The 15,221-nt window shown below is 48.8% G+C and overlaps 1 protein-coding gene across 6 annotated transcripts in view; it reads left to right on the plus strand.

Moving 5' to 3' along the window:
* Nucleotides 1-15,221, plus strand: part of CACNA1E (calcium voltage-gated channel subunit alpha1 E) — a 271,336-nt gene that overhangs the window by 142,116 nt on the left and 113,999 nt on the right. For all 6 annotated transcript variants that reach the window (XM_029081472.2, XM_029081478.2, XM_029081475.2 and 3 more), the window contains one exon: nucleotides 6,507-6,610. In XM_029081472.2, coding sequence (XP_028937305.1) covers nucleotides 6,507-6,610 — 104 coding nt within the window. The remainder of the gene's footprint in view (nucleotides 1-6,506; nucleotides 6,611-15,221) is intronic.

The raw sequence follows: 15,221 nt of genomic DNA on the forward strand, positions 1-15,221 counted from the left end.
CAAGGCTATCAGATTGGGCACAGTCCCTGTCCCGCTTGGGACTCACAGTCTTAATCCTCATTTTACAGATGAGGTAACTGCGGCACAAAGAATTGAAGTGATTTGCCCAAGGTCACACAGCAGACAACTGGCGGACCTGGGATTAGAATTCAGGTCCTTCGGGCTCCTAGGCCTCTGCTCTAGCCACTACACCATGCGGTAATGGCAGTTTACCTTGGATCTGATTGACTGACTGTCTGAGTGTGAGGGAGCGCTGACTCCCCACACATAGAACCATACCGACCCTTTGGCTTCTATTTTTATTCATTAAAATTCCTTTGTGCCCCCAGACTGATTTCTTCTTAGGCCCCTGGAATGAGAATCTGCCAGAGGGGCGAATCTGAGCAGACCCAATGAATGGAGTCCTTGGACAAGATGAGTGGGAGAATGGATGTTCCTGTGGTGCCCCCCACAAGGGAGCCTATTCTGAGGAGTTCTGGGTCTGTCTTCACAGTTAATGCAGAAGGACTTGCAGCTCGGCTTATTTCTCTTAATGAGAAATCTGATCTAATAGGCCTGCCCCAGCAAGGAGTCCCCTCTTATTGCACCTCTCAGGGTGCCTTTGCAGCAGGAGGCACTTAGGGTAGACATTAAGAAAAACTTCCTGTTTGGAAGGACTGAGACAATGGCACATGTTCCATGGAAGAGCTTGACAATCTTGTGAAACTGGAGTGTGCTAATTGCATTATTTAGGAACAGTGGCTAAGCAGGTCATTCCACTTTCAAATTGTTACTCTTCTAAGGGACCAAGTGGGGTCTTCCCTTGCCTTGTCTTCCCTTTTTCCCCAGCTGTTAGAATGGCCCCCTGGCTTCTACCTTATTATGGTATCTACTGATTCAGTACTGTTTAAAAAGATTGCCTCAAAATTCTGATTTGCATTGCATTTTGCATATGCATGAGCCACTGACTTTGCGTATACAAAATAAGCTACATTTAATTAATTAGGACAAGTGACTGTGATTGTTTTCAAACCCAGTATTAAGCCCGTTATCCCTCTGAAATCCAGGAACTGATTTTTAGAGTCATCCAGGATGTTTTATTGTAGATTAAGAGTCAGAGATGGGGTGGTTGTCAGCTCTCCAGCAGCCCTAGAAGAAGGGAGGGAGAGACATCTCTTGCTGGGCAAGAGAAAGCAGATCTCCACCCAGAGCCTATTTCCTTAGGTCTTCAGCTTCTGGTCTTGTCTGCTGCTCACTTAGGTTCCTTGTTGTTCACCCCTAGCTTAAAACTACCCTTACTTCTATTTTCCATCTACACTGCCTTGGAGAACTGAGTCTTGCCTTTCCTTCTGCCTTCAGACACCTCTTCTTGGGTCCCCCCTACACCTCAGTATTAACATGTCCAAAATAGAGCTCCATATCTTTCCACCCAAACCCTGTCCTCCCACAATTTTCCCATCACTGTAGACAGCACCACCACCCTTCCTGTCTCAAAGCCTGTAACCTTGGCGTTATCTTCGATTCATCTCTCTCATTCAACGCACATATTCATTCTGTCACTGAATCTAATCAGTTCAACCTTCACATCGCTAAAATCCTCTTTCCTCTCCATCCAAACTGCTGCCATGTTAATCCAAGCATTTATCTATCCCTCCTTGATTACTGTATCAGCCTCCTTGCTGACCTCCCTACCTCGTGTTTCTCCCCATTTCAGTTCTTACTTCACTCTGCTGCCCAGATCATTTTTCTACAAAAACTTTCAGTCTATATTTCCCCACTCCTCAAGAACCTCTAGTGGTTGCATATCTACTTCTGCATCAAACAGAAACTCCTTACCATCATCTCTCTCCCCCTCTAGATTCTAAGCTCATTGTGGGAAGGAAATGTGTCTACCAACTTTGTTATATTGTACTCTCCCAAGCATTTAGTACAGTGCTCTGCCCACAGTAAACAATAAATATGATTGATTGAATTCTGGTATTTATTGAGTAATTACTATATGCCAAACCCTGTATTAAATGCTAGGGAAGGTCCTAGATAATTAGGTCCCACCTGGGGCTCACAGTACTTGAAGAACCAACTTCCATCTTCCATTTTGAGTTTGGACTCTGGCTTTCTATGGGAGCATGCCTTGGCAACTCTTTGTTATGTGGCGGGAGAACTGAGGCCCTGGGGCCACTGGGAGAGTGGGTGCAATCAACCCCGGAGAGCTCTGCGCGATCCCTTTAATGTTAAACTGTTGCTTACTTCCCTATTGACAGCCACGGTCACCTTCCCTCCTGATTTTAACGGAGTCCCATTTGGATGCTTGTCCCATTTGAACGGGATTCTTCTGCAGCCTGTTTTGACCAGGTTTTTTGGGAGCCTTGTAATTGTGACTGCCAGAACCCAGAGGAATCCGGTCAAGAGAGGCACTCTGGAGCATGGTGGCTGACCAGCTGATTAGCCTGATGAAATGTGTTCCCCTATTCAGGATCCTGTGTGTCTTTGAGACACACACACACACGAACCCACATGCGCCCACACACACAGAGTCTCTAATAGTAGCACACATGGTCGGCTCAGCCCCAGGCCACACAGCTAAGCCCAGACAACTACCATTTTACCTTGAAATGCCACTGTACAGTAATCAGTGAATTGCAGCGATTACATCCAAACCCAGCTGCTTGACAATTTAGACCTCTGGCTCCAGAGGGGGTAGCCCGGGATGAGCAGAAATACAATGAATTCTCTGTTTCCAGTAACCCATGCCTAGCGGAATTTGTGGGTCAGCCCCGGGTTGGGGGCTGTGCTGCTGCCTTTGCCCCAGGGAGGGAACTGTTCTCTTGAGCTGGGAGTGAACCCCTCACAGAACAGCCAATGGAGAAGCTTGGGTCTGGGGTGAACAGCCCCAGTTGAGTCCTTTTGCTGGTTTGCTGGTGGGATTGCCTGGCTGAGGGCATGCATCTCCCTCATTTTCTCTCTCTCCTGCTGCGTGTGTGTGTTTTTCTCTCCTGGTGAACAAAATCAATGCTGGAGTTGTGGCTAGTCCTGGGACCCACAAGTGCCTCCAGGCTGGGCTAACTCACTCTGACACAGCAGAGGCTGGAGGATTTTGGTGCATTTGGACACTATATGAAGTACAGGCAAATTCTCTGCAAAATCAGCAGCTGCTGCTTGGCCAGAGTGAGAGGGAATTTATGTGGGTGAGCAGGAAAGAATGTCAATATGATTATTTTTTCCCTTGTGTCATGTCCTTGTGGGGAGAGTAGGTTGGAGAAAAGGATTCTAGTCTTCATGTAAAAGCTGTATGACCTAATGGGCAAATAAATCATCACCAGTTATTTTCTAGCCAACACCCTGGGTGTTTCTTGTGGCCCTGTGGAAAGCATCATAGCCAGAAAGAGCATGGGCCTATGATCAGAGTACCTGGATTCAAATCCTGCTCCACCACTCACCTGCTGTGTGACCTCGGGCGAGACCCTTCTCTGTGCCTCATTTCCCTCATCTACAAAATACGTGTTCTCCTTACTACTTAGACTTTGAGCCCCATGTAGGACCTGATTATCTGGTATCTACCCCAGCACTTAGTACAGTACTTGGCACAAAAGAGTTTAACAAATACCACAATTATCGTTATTATCGTCATATGGGGTGAGGTGGGTGGCTTTTTTGGAACTGGCTCTGGTGAGGAAGCAAGACACCTGGGAAATGACTAAGTGTGAGCATCTGTGGCCATGGTGGACCACAAGCCAATAGTATAGCCCTATTGTTGAAAAGCCAGCACTCTCTTGAGCTGCACAAAGTAGAATGCAGCATGGAGAAATCGGTTGGTAAACTCCCAATCATACTTGGGACTAGTTGGTCTCTTGCCATGGCCAGCTGCAGGCGCTCAGCAAGTATGGCTGTTTGTTCTGAGTCCCTGTGTGGACAGACGTCTGGGAGGGAGGACGTGGGACACCCTAAGTCTGGTGCATGGTGGGAGCTTTAGATTCGGTGGCTTGGTTATTTGGTGGAAGGGGAGGAGGTGGCAAACTTTCTTTCCCCACCTGGGGGTGCCCACCTATGTGAAGCAGACCCTGCCCCTTGCTATGAAAGGTGTAGTCAGGTCTGGGCTCCACATTGGAAGGGACAGGGCAAGTTTTAGCCTGGCCTGAATGGGATCTTAGCCTCAATTTACTGCTCTCATTCAACTCACATATTCATTCTGCCACTACATCCTGTTGGGTCCACCTTCACAGCATTGCTAAAATCCTTCCTTTCCTCTCCATCCAAACTGCTACCACGTTAATCCAAGTACTTATCCTATCCCACCTCGATTACTGCATCAGCCTCCTTGGTGGTCTCCCTGCTTCCTGTCTCTCCCCACTTCAGTCCATATTTCACTTTGCTCTGCTGCCCAGATCATTTTTCTACAGAAACGTTCAGTCCATGTTTCTTTATTCCTCAGGAACCTCCAGTGGTTGCCCATCCACCTCCACATCAAACAGATACTCCTTATCCCCTCCCATATTACCTCACTGCTCTCCTCCTACAATCCATTCTGCACATTTCTCTCCTCTAATGCCAACCTATTCACCGTCCCTTGATCTTGTTTTATCTGGACTCTGACCTCTTGCCCACATCCTGCCTCTGGACCGAAATGCCTTCCCTCTTCATATCTGACAGTCTCTCTCCCTTCCTTCAAAGCCTTGTTGAAGGCACACTCCTCAAAGAGGCCTTCCCTGACTATGCCCTCTTTTCCTCTGACTATGCCCTCTACCCCGGCATCCCTCTCCCCTCTGTCCTGAGCCAGGACTGCCTCCTCTTCCCGCTGAGCACCCTCCACTCCAACCCTGGACCTAGAGAGCCATTGCAACCGGCACCGACTCTCATGGCCTGACCAACCGTCAAGCTTCTCCCCACCACTCGCAGAAAGGAGCAGGTCTCCTGGCAGCTGAAATACACGTTAAGGTGACTGGCTAAAGGAAGAAGTGACTGCCTTGAATCTCTCCCGTACCCCAGCCCCTGGGCGCCAAGCCCACTGGAAACTTGTCAACCCTGGGGACCCTGAGCAATGGACTTCTGTGTGGGGTGAGGAGAGAAGAATCATGGGAAATCATTTCTCTCTCTTCCTCTGCTCCCCCCCTCGGTTTTCTCTCCATCCTTTACCACCCCCTCATCCCTCCCAGCCTTCTCCCCATCTTTCCCTCCCTCTCACCTCCCTGGAGATTAATATGATAATTGCCACGTGTGCCTGTATCCACAGGGAGGGGGTGGGCCTGCCCCCATTGGGGCAGGTTCACGCAAAAAAACATTCCCACTGCGTCAGGGCTGCAGCAGCTCGCAAGCGTGGATGCATTCCCTGCGCAGGTGTGCCGCCGCCTCCAGACTGCTTTCACCGTCAGTCAGCGCCCCTCAACCCCAGCCGCATGAGCTTCTGTGTGTGATTAGACACAGCCGGTGAGCAGAGGAGTCAGAGAATGGGGGAGAGGGTACAGTCCCACCCCACATCCTGTCAAACCCGAGGGAGTGGCCCTGGGGTAGACAGTGGGAGAGGATAGCAATAGTAATATTTATGGAGTTCCCACTAGGTGTAGTGCACTGCTCTGAGTGTTTGGGAAGTCCACAATAAAGAAGCGACACCTTCCTTTGCTCACAGAGAGGTTGCACTCTAACAAGGTGGATTTGGGGGGCGGGGGAGCGGGGCGCTGGCTGCCCATCGAACCAAGTGGAGTGGAATTCATCCCTGGGACTTTCCCTGCCTTGATGCAATCTGAGGCCAGAGCTCCTCTCCGCCCACCCCTGATCTGAGCCTGGTGACTGGGGAGTGGCAGGAGCGGATAATGGAGTTTCTCTCTGCTCTTGTCTGTTAGTCTGCCCCCACAGGAAGCTGCTTGGAAGGAGGAGAGAGAGAGGATGAGTGGCTCTGTGAAAACCACTATTGCTATAATCAGTCAGTAGTATTTACTGAGCACTTACTGTGTGTGGAGCACTGTTCTAAGCATTTGAGAAAGTACAGTACGACAGAGTTCCATGCCTCAGTCCATGTTCCTGGTCCTGAAGTCTCAGGAGCATGGCTCATCTGTCATTCCAGACAAAAGTTGCGGACTCCAGCATCATCATCCAGGAGCCCCCTGAAAGTAACTTGTTCACTGGAAGTCTCATTTGCCACTACCATTTCACAGGGAAAGTTTGGGTTGGGGGCGGTGGGGAGAGAAACAGAAAAAATGAGAGAGACTATAACACACACACACACACACACTCATCCCAGCTGGTGGATTTGGCAAGTAACTTTTTGCCTCAGGTTTTCGACTGTCCCACCTGCACGAAGCCAATGCTCATGTTGCTGACTTTCTCTTTCCAACGTGATCCCGGTCTCTCCTACCCTGGTCAGTGTTGAGCTTGTTGTAATAATGAATGAGTTGCAGGTAGACAGAGAAGCACTGGGGGAGAGGGAAAGGGGGAGAGAGAGAGAATTGGTCTGGACTGCTGGGTTGGAAAGGGCGATGGGAACCAAGTGAAGGATGTAGTTCTGCCGGAGGCCTGACAGTCTTTGCTTCTTTCAGACCAACGATGCCTTGGGAGCCACCTGGAACTGGCTGTATTTCATCCCTCTCATCATCATCGGCTCCTTCTTCGTCCTCAACCTCGTCCTGGGTGTGCTTTCTGGGTAAGTGAAGCCTTGTCCCCTACCGGTGGCTGGCCCCCGAGGGCATGTGGTCTGCAGGTGGTCAGTTAGGCCACCTGGAACTAGGAAACCACCTGAGCAGCATCAGGCCAGAGCTCTTGTGAGCCGAGCCACAGGGAGACTGTAACTCTGTGCCAGCAGATATTACCCTGCTGTGCCACCGGGGTGTTTGTCCTACCTTCTCCTGGGGCTCTGCTTCGGCCCTTCTCCCCAACCCTTGTTCCACCAGTGCACCCAAGTCTCCTAAGACTCGAAGCTGGCCTCCACTGATGGGTTTTGGTCAGTTACTCTCCTGCCACCTGGCCGAATGTTGGGAGGGAAGGCCCATGTTTGGTCTGGAGACAACCTATTCAGAGGTCACTTGCATTTGATTGATTGAGAAGGCTGGGAAATTGCACTGGGCCCTCTGAGCAGCTGGTGGGTGGAAAGGCATGTGATTGGCAGGTGGCCTGCTGAGCAGCTTGGGAAATATGTCTTTCTCTAGTTTTCTCTCTCTCTGCCTCAGGCCATTTTTTCAGGCTCTTTCTGTTGTGTGGTTCATTTGGGTATTTTAGCTCAGCACCCAGAGGCGACTTGGAAATGTGGTGTTCAAAGTTGTGGGGAACTCGAGAAACTGGGGCATGGGTGAGCCCATCCTTAGCTTGGCCTGTGGACCACGGGAAAGGATACCGGTAGTCTCCCTGGAGTGAGTGGTCAGTGACCCTGCTGAGAACAGATTATAATAATTATGGTATTTGTTTGGTATGGTATGGTATTGTATGGTATGGTATTATCCCAGAAGGAGCTCAGAGGATATCATTCTACAGACATTGACTCTCCCCTGCTTCAAAGCCCTGTTGAAGGTACAGCTCTTCCAAGAGGCCTCTTTTCCTCTTATCCCACTCCCTTCTCTGTCATCCTGACTTGGTCCCTTTATTTATCACACCCTTCCAGCCCCAAAGCACTTATGTACATATCTGTAATTTATTTATATCAATGTCTGTCCCTCTAGACTATATAAGCTCACTGGGGACAGGGAATGTGACTGTTTATTGTTATATTGTAAAGAACTTAGTACAGTCCTCTGCACACAGTGAAGGCTCAGTAAATACAACTGAATATAGGATTAAATGTATAGGATAGACTCAGACTTGAAAATTGGGATTGGGTCTGGGAGCTGTCCTGATAACAAAGACCTCCAGTGGTTGCCTATCAACCTCTGCTCCAAACAAAAACTCCTCACTCTAGGCTTCAGGCTCTACATCACCTTGCCCCTTCCTACCTCTCCTCCCTTCTCTCTTTCTACTGCCCACCCCGCACGCTCCGCTCCTCTGCCGCCCACCTCCTCACCGTCCCTCGGTCTCGTCTATCCCGCCGTCGACCCCTGGGCCACGTCCTCCCGCGGTTCTGGAATGCCCTCCCTCCTCACCTCCGCCAAACTAATTCTCTTCCCCTCTTCAAAACCCTACTTAAAACTTACCTCCTCCAAGAGGCCTTCCCAGACTGAGGTCCCCTTCTCTCTCTACTCCCTCTACCGCCCCCTCTTCACCTCTCCACAGCGTAACTCTCTTTTCCCCCCATTTCCCTCTGCTCCTCCCCCTCTCCCTTCCCATCCCCTCAGCACTGTACTCGTCTACTCAACTGTATATATTTTCATTACCCTATTTATTTTGTTAATGAAATGTACATCGCCTCGATTCTATTTAGTTGCCATTGTTTTTACGAGATGTTCTTCCCCTTGACTCTATTTATTGCCATTGTTCTTGTCAGTCTGTCTCCCCCTATTAGACTGTAAGCCTGTCAAACGGCAGGGACTGTCTCTATCTGTTGCCGAATTTTTCATTCCAAGGGCTTAGTACAGTGCTCTGCACATAGTAAGCACTCAATAAATACTATTGAATGAATGAATGAAAGACAATGGGGGTCGGCCCGGCCCCGGAGACTTGGGAGGGGACCGTCTGGCAGGCCCTTGTGGAAGATATGTAGGTCGGTTGTGAAGGTTGGACGGGAAGGTAAATGTTTGCAGAGAGGCATATGTGCCAGAGGGGAAGGGGCCAGGATGGAGACCACGTGTGTTTGCCGGTGGAATGTGTTTAAGAGGATATGTGGATAGCAGCATTGTAACCTTTCTACCTGTCTCGAAGGAAATGGGATTTTGATGAAAATCATTAGCTTAGCTTGGGAGAGAAGCAGTGCTTCTTGTCTCCATGGAAACCACCATGGCTGCACAAGCTCGTCCCAAGTACTGTAGGAGGCTTCAGAGCAGGAGATTTGCACAAGTATAAAGATGACCCTAAGTCGCCCCAGCACCGCCTGCTTCTCAGTCCCAAAGGCCCAGGGGGGAAAGTGGAAGGAGGATGAGAGCCAATGGAGGGCACCAACAGGGGTACTCACACTCCCTCGAGAGGGGAGACTGCCTTCCAGAGGGATTTAGGCGCCTGAAAGTGGTTGGCACCAGTGGGAGCACCCTGGACATGTGCAGTATGTACACATTGGCTGACCGGTGTCCTCATTAAGACACCTCCAAACACCCTCAAATGTCCTCCAGCCATCTGCAAGTGATACCTTGTGGTAGATGCTTTTTCCAGGTTCAGACTTCCACTGTCCACATGCCCCGGATCCCAGGGCCCAGGGGCCCAACTGCAAGGGGGCCGGGTCCAGACACCAATTAGCTGTTGCTGGCAGTGAGCAGAGATGCTCGAGGGGGTGTCTGCCATAGGGCAGGCAACTGGACACTATTGTTGTGCCCATTAGGTGAGGTTTGGCTTGAAACATACGGAAAGAGGTTCAAGCAGTATCTGGGCTTCCTGAGAATCAGTTCATTGTATCCCAGCAAGATGAATAATAATATTATTAATAATTATTATTATTATGGTATTTAAGTGCTTACTATGTGTCAAGCATTCTACTAAGTGCTGGGGTGGATACATGCGAATTGGATTGGACACAGTCCCTGCCCCACGTGGGGCTCATGGTCTTGCTCCCCATTTTACAGATGGGGAGCATCTGTACTGAGGCACAGAAAAGTTAAGTGACTTGCCCAAGGTCACACAGCAGACTAGTGGTGAATCCAAACAAAATTCCCACACTGTTCCTGAACACCACTCTCTTCCCCCTTTCCCATTTATTCTGAATTCCATTTTCATTCTTAGGATCTCAGAGCCCCAGGTCTGTCCAGAACCAGTTGACATTCCCCTGTAAACACCAGGAGGGAGGAGCAACTAACTGTGTGTTTCCAAGTTCTTTGGAGGGAACCTGGTCCTGACCAGTTAGAGTTTGAGATATAACAAGCCGGCAAGAGCTCAGTCAGTGTTTGGCTCTGTTAGGTGCTGGATGCGCCTTTGCAGTCTTCGAGTTGCTGGTGGTCCATTCTCTATATTGGGGGCAGAGGGAGGAATCTGTCGGCCACATTCAGGCCGGCGGCTTGGCCCAAATGGAAGAGGTCACCTCGCTCTGTTGGTGTACCCCAGAGAAGCTTGCACAGCTGGTGGCGGAGACAAGGCAGTAAGGCAGAAGCAGTTTAAATGCTTTGTTCCCGAGCAGAGAGATGCTGGTTTCTGGTCGCAGTCATAATAAACTGTCCCAGAGTGGTTACACTACGATTTCTGCCTTCTTCATAAGCAGGATGTTGGTCCAGCAGCCCACCAGAGAAGTGAGAGAAATGGGGGATCCTGCGTATGGGACCTCCAAGCCCACCCACTGTACTGACCTCCAACCAGCCTGGAAAGTATGTTCCCAGGATTGCCTTCATTGTCTCCTGGTCTGGGAGGGACTGTTCCCTGGACCGTGGCTGGGCAGAATCACAAAAACCTAGGCCCACTGGCCATGCCAGTGCCAACATCCTGCCTCTGGACCTCTCTGGGAACCGCTCTGGGAACCACTCTGGCCAATTGCGGAAGGACCAGAGCCTGCTCTTATGTCATGTGGCGATGCTTGGATGTTGAGGACTGTAAGAGTGTGGCTCCCCATAAGGAGTGTCTGGCCAGGGTCCTGGAGGGAAAAGGAGGGATGAGAGGGGAGGAGCCAGGCCATATCAAACTGTTTTTTAAGACATGAAATGGTAGCAAGGTGGAGGTAGTATCATTTTCAGATTTGCTTCCTGACCCACTCATGATCTGAAAATGTGTTTAAAAGGAACACATTTGAACACATTTTTGGATCAGGTCCCCTTTTTACCTCTCACCCCCACCTCAGATCCTCCCTCTTTACAGCTTCCACTTTACCCACCAAGTGGTTCTGGACAGTGATAATAATAAATTTAGTGTTGGTTAAGCATTTTCTATGTGCCAGGCACTGTACTAAGCACTGGAGTAGGAACAAGGTAATCAGATGAACACAATCCTTGTCTCACATGGGGCTCATGGCCTAATTAGAGGGAGACTAGGGCTCATTTTACAGATGAGGGAACTGAGGCTCAGAAAAATGAAGTAGCTTGCCCAAGGTCACACAACAGGCAAGTGGTGAAACTGGGATTGAACCTGGATCACCTAACTCCAGTAATCATTATGGCATGTTAAGCACTCACAATATGTTAAGCACTGGGGTGGATACCAGATAATAAGATCAGATGCATGGTGTTTATATGGTGAGGGGGCATTATGCCCAGTAAATAATCAACTGTATTGATTGAGTGCTTACTATGTGCAGAGCACTGTACTAAGCGCTTGTACAGTACAACAGAATTGGCAGACGTTCCCTGCCCACGTTCCCTGCCCATTACAAGCTTAAGTAGCTGGGCAGTGGCCACTGAGCAGTTTGGGAAACCAGTGAATGGATGGGGTTTACTCAAGCAGCAAAGCATGGAGGAGGCTGAGGGCAAGAAAGTGCAGTATCAACAGCAAGAGGCAGGAATTCTGTTGACCGGCTATCAGGACAGAAGGTGCTAGCTAACAGGGTGGGCTTTCTGAAGGGGATGGGCTTGCTGACGGCCTCATTTGCTTCCTGTGGGGACTGTGATTCAGTCAGGGTATCTAAGCCCTTAATGAAGTGTGTAAGCAACGTGCCAGACCTTCTCTGCTAAGCAACATTAGACTCTCAGCGGCTGTTGGGGCTTGGAATTAGCCATCTTCTCCTAAATCATCATCAGAGGGAGGGTAGGGTGCCCAATCACCCAATGCAGCTTGGGGCACCTCCATACTGCCACCCTAGCAGGGACCAGAGGATCCAGTTTGGGAACGGTGCCCATTGTGGTGGTAGCCTTCTTTACCTGTTGCAATGCCCCTTGGTGGTCAGCAGGCCGCTTCTCTTTGGGATGGTCTCCAGGCACCCTCCGTGCTGCAAATAGCCCAATTCTCATCTGGGGCTTCGACTGGAGGGATGTCCTGAGATCGCAGATCCAGGCTCTTCCCTTCCTGAAAATTCACATCCCGCCTAGGTTCCAGGCTGCCGGGAAACATTGAATCTTCCCTGAAGGCCACTTGATGCCTCAGAACTTGATTCTCTACTCTGTGGAGACCCAGTCTCCTTTATAGGACTGTTGCCATAAAGGACTCCAAAATGGCTTCACCACTTTGATGACGAATGTGGGGCCGAATGACCTGCTCACTCAGGGTTTGCTATAGAAAGCTGCTCTCTGAAGATGATACCACAGACAATGGGATTGTATGAAGGTGGGGCTGAGAGGACCAGCCTGCAACCGATGTCCTTTTCCACTCTGGACACTCAAATAGATTGTCCTTTGTCAGACCACTGCAGCCCTTAGCACCAGTAGTACCTGGTGCTGCTTAAAGGTCTGTGGGGAGCATACTCAGCCAGATGCCATTCATTTCAGAAAAAATCCTGACACGTCTTCTTCCCTGATTTACCTCTACCATATTGACCATTTTTCTCTCGGGAAGGGGAGGCTTCCGTTAACAGCTGATTAACTTAGCCTTGCAAATAAGCCCCAAGATGAACTGGACCTGAGGTTCTCCTGGTTTTCAGTCCTCCATCCCCCCTCCCCCATACAGCGTCCTGCCAATTAAGTCATTGTCGAAGCCAGAGGGGTGTAGCTTTAAGATTGCGAGGTGGAGGGACTTCTTCATGCAGCAAGGAGTAAAGCATATGGGATTGGTTAGTTCGGGAAGGTGTGTGAGCTGAAAATCTCAGTGGGTTACAGAATGGTTTAGACCCATTCGTGGACGTTTCTTCAGGAGTGATTAGAGGGAAAGGCTAGTGATCTCGGAATGCTCCAAGAGGATTAAATAGATCTATACTGGGTGACTAGAGGACCCGGTGAAGGACAGTCAGGTGTTAGAAAGGACAGCCATTTAACTGTTTTCCCAAGCATCCTTTGGTGCCACTTTGGGAGGCAGAGTATTTGGCTGGGCTGGGTACCCTACTAGAGGAATACAATATGCTTTTCTTTTTCTTTTGTGTTTCTTTTTTTAAGCTCCGAATCACTTTTCTTTATGGCTAAGAGGGCATAGAGAAGCAGCGTGGCTCAGTGGAAAGAGCACGGGCTTTGGAGTCAGGGCTCATGAGTTCGAATCCCAGCTCTGCCACTTGTCGGCTGTGTGACTGTGGGCAAGTCACTTAACTTCTCTGTGCCTCAGTTCCCTCATCTGTAAAATGGGGATTAAGACTGTGAGCCCCACGTGGGACAACCTGATTCCCCTATGTCTACCCCAGCGCTTAGAACAGTTCTCGGCACATAGTAAGCGCTTAATAAATACCAACATTATTATTATTATTATTATTATTATAAAGTTCATCTGGCTTCGGCCAAGTCACTAGCTGCAATTTCCTATAACTACTGCTCACCGGACTAAGCTTTCTTCCTTATCAAGATTGTAATCTTGTTGTGGGCAGGGAATGTGTGTGTTATATTGTTGGGTTGCACTCTCCCAAGGGCTTAATACAATGCCCTGCATACAATAAGTGCTCAGTATGATTGATTGAATCTGATTTCATTTGGCAAGGTCTCTAGCATCATTCTCTTCCATATCTTCCCTTGCTCCCGTTCCCTCCAAGATTTCCCTAGCCTCCAGCAGATCCTTGGAATTTTACCCAAGAAACTTTCCTCTTGCTGGATAACTGGATCTTACAGGGCTACTAGATCCATGCTCCTTGCACTAGCCACTTGAGAGAAATCTACAGGAGTCCTGAGATCAGTATTGGTTCAGAAGTGTTCGTGCCTTTTAGCTTTCATGGCTTAGTCTGGGAGTAGCCCCCTATACTTGGATTTAGGTCTCTTATTCTGCTCTGCCAAACCCAGAACAATTGTATTTTAGGAGGCACACTTGATTCAGAGGTCAGAGTCCATCGTCAAACCCTTATAATTATCCTACTTTCCAAGTATTTTGGACACACACTTGCTTCATTGGTTGAAAAAATACCTCTCCATTTTCCTGGCTGATAATCATAGCCTTTTCAGCCCAGTAAGTACTGGTAGGTGCTTGGTATTTCTAACTGCTCAGTTAAAATGCTGTTGGGGTTGTATTTTGATTAAAAATTCTTTAATTTTCTCGTGGTGTCAAGTGCATCGCTACATTCTCAACACTTAATTATCATTATCATCCCAACATATTCCTCCTGTAGAAAATATATTTAAATAGCTCTTTCCTGTTGAAGAAGCAAGCCCCAGAGTGCACTATTAACGCTGAGAGTGCTGGCACGTGCCATGGTGCCAGGCAAACAGATGCTCAGGAAGGGAGACGTCTGTGGAAGAGTCACAGGAGTGAGTCACAGTGTATGTGGTAGGGCCTGCTCCTGTTCCCTCCATAATATAATTGTAATTGTGGTGTTGGTTAAGGGCTTGCTGTGTGCCATGCCCCAGATAGTCAATCGATACTATTTATTGAGCGCTTTGAATTTCATCGAGCGCTTGGGAGAATCCAGTATAACAGGTGGTAGACACGTTCCCTGCCCACTGGCCATTGGAGAAGCCGCGTCTTTCTCCAAGTCCAACAAAATGGTCATCCCCTTCGCAAATCTGAACGGATCCCTTGACAGGACACAGTGTCTCCCTCTCTCCTGCTGTAGAGCCAACCAATCTCCATTCATCTTCCATAGCCAATTTCCCCCCGATCAAAAACATTCATGATTTTCTGCAACAGAGCATTTCAGTTACACTTCCAAGGTAACTTCCCATAAAAACCTAACCTACAGGAAATTAAAAGAGATATTTTATGAAAATATTGCCTGATTTAAAAAAAAAATTTTGAGGGCCCAAATTTCTTTCAGACGCTGAATGCCTGGGGCCGGGTTGCTTGATCTGACCAAGACCACCGTGTGCCAAGATCTGGGTGTGCTCAGTTTCAGGAGAAACCGCTAGTCATTTTGTGAAACATTTCTTCTTCAGGAAGTAAAGTGCAATTCAGTTAAGACTGGCACTGGAAACACTGCCTGCATAGAGAACTTGGACTGAAGCGTAGAATTTTTAGTTTGAGTTCCTATGCCCTGGTGCTCTTTGGATTTGTTCTTTCCATGTTCTCTTTAATGCATTAATTAAAATGTATGGGAGCCTTCCATTTTCTTCTCTCTGGTGTGTCAGAAATGATGCCTCTGAATCCCAGTGGCTCTGGTGCGAGCCTGCTCAGCTTTGGTAAATGAAGTAATTTACCATTTCAAAGGTAATGAGTTGAAATCCAGCTAGAGCTGAGCTTTCAGTGCAATTTCTGTCAGCTTCGGTCCT

Source organism: Ornithorhynchus anatinus, chromosome 16 (assembly GCF_004115215.2).
Source record: "Ornithorhynchus anatinus isolate Pmale09 chromosome 16, mOrnAna1.pri.v4, whole genome shotgun sequence".
NCBI lineage: Eukaryota > Metazoa > Chordata > Mammalia > Monotremata > Ornithorhynchidae > Ornithorhynchus > Ornithorhynchus anatinus.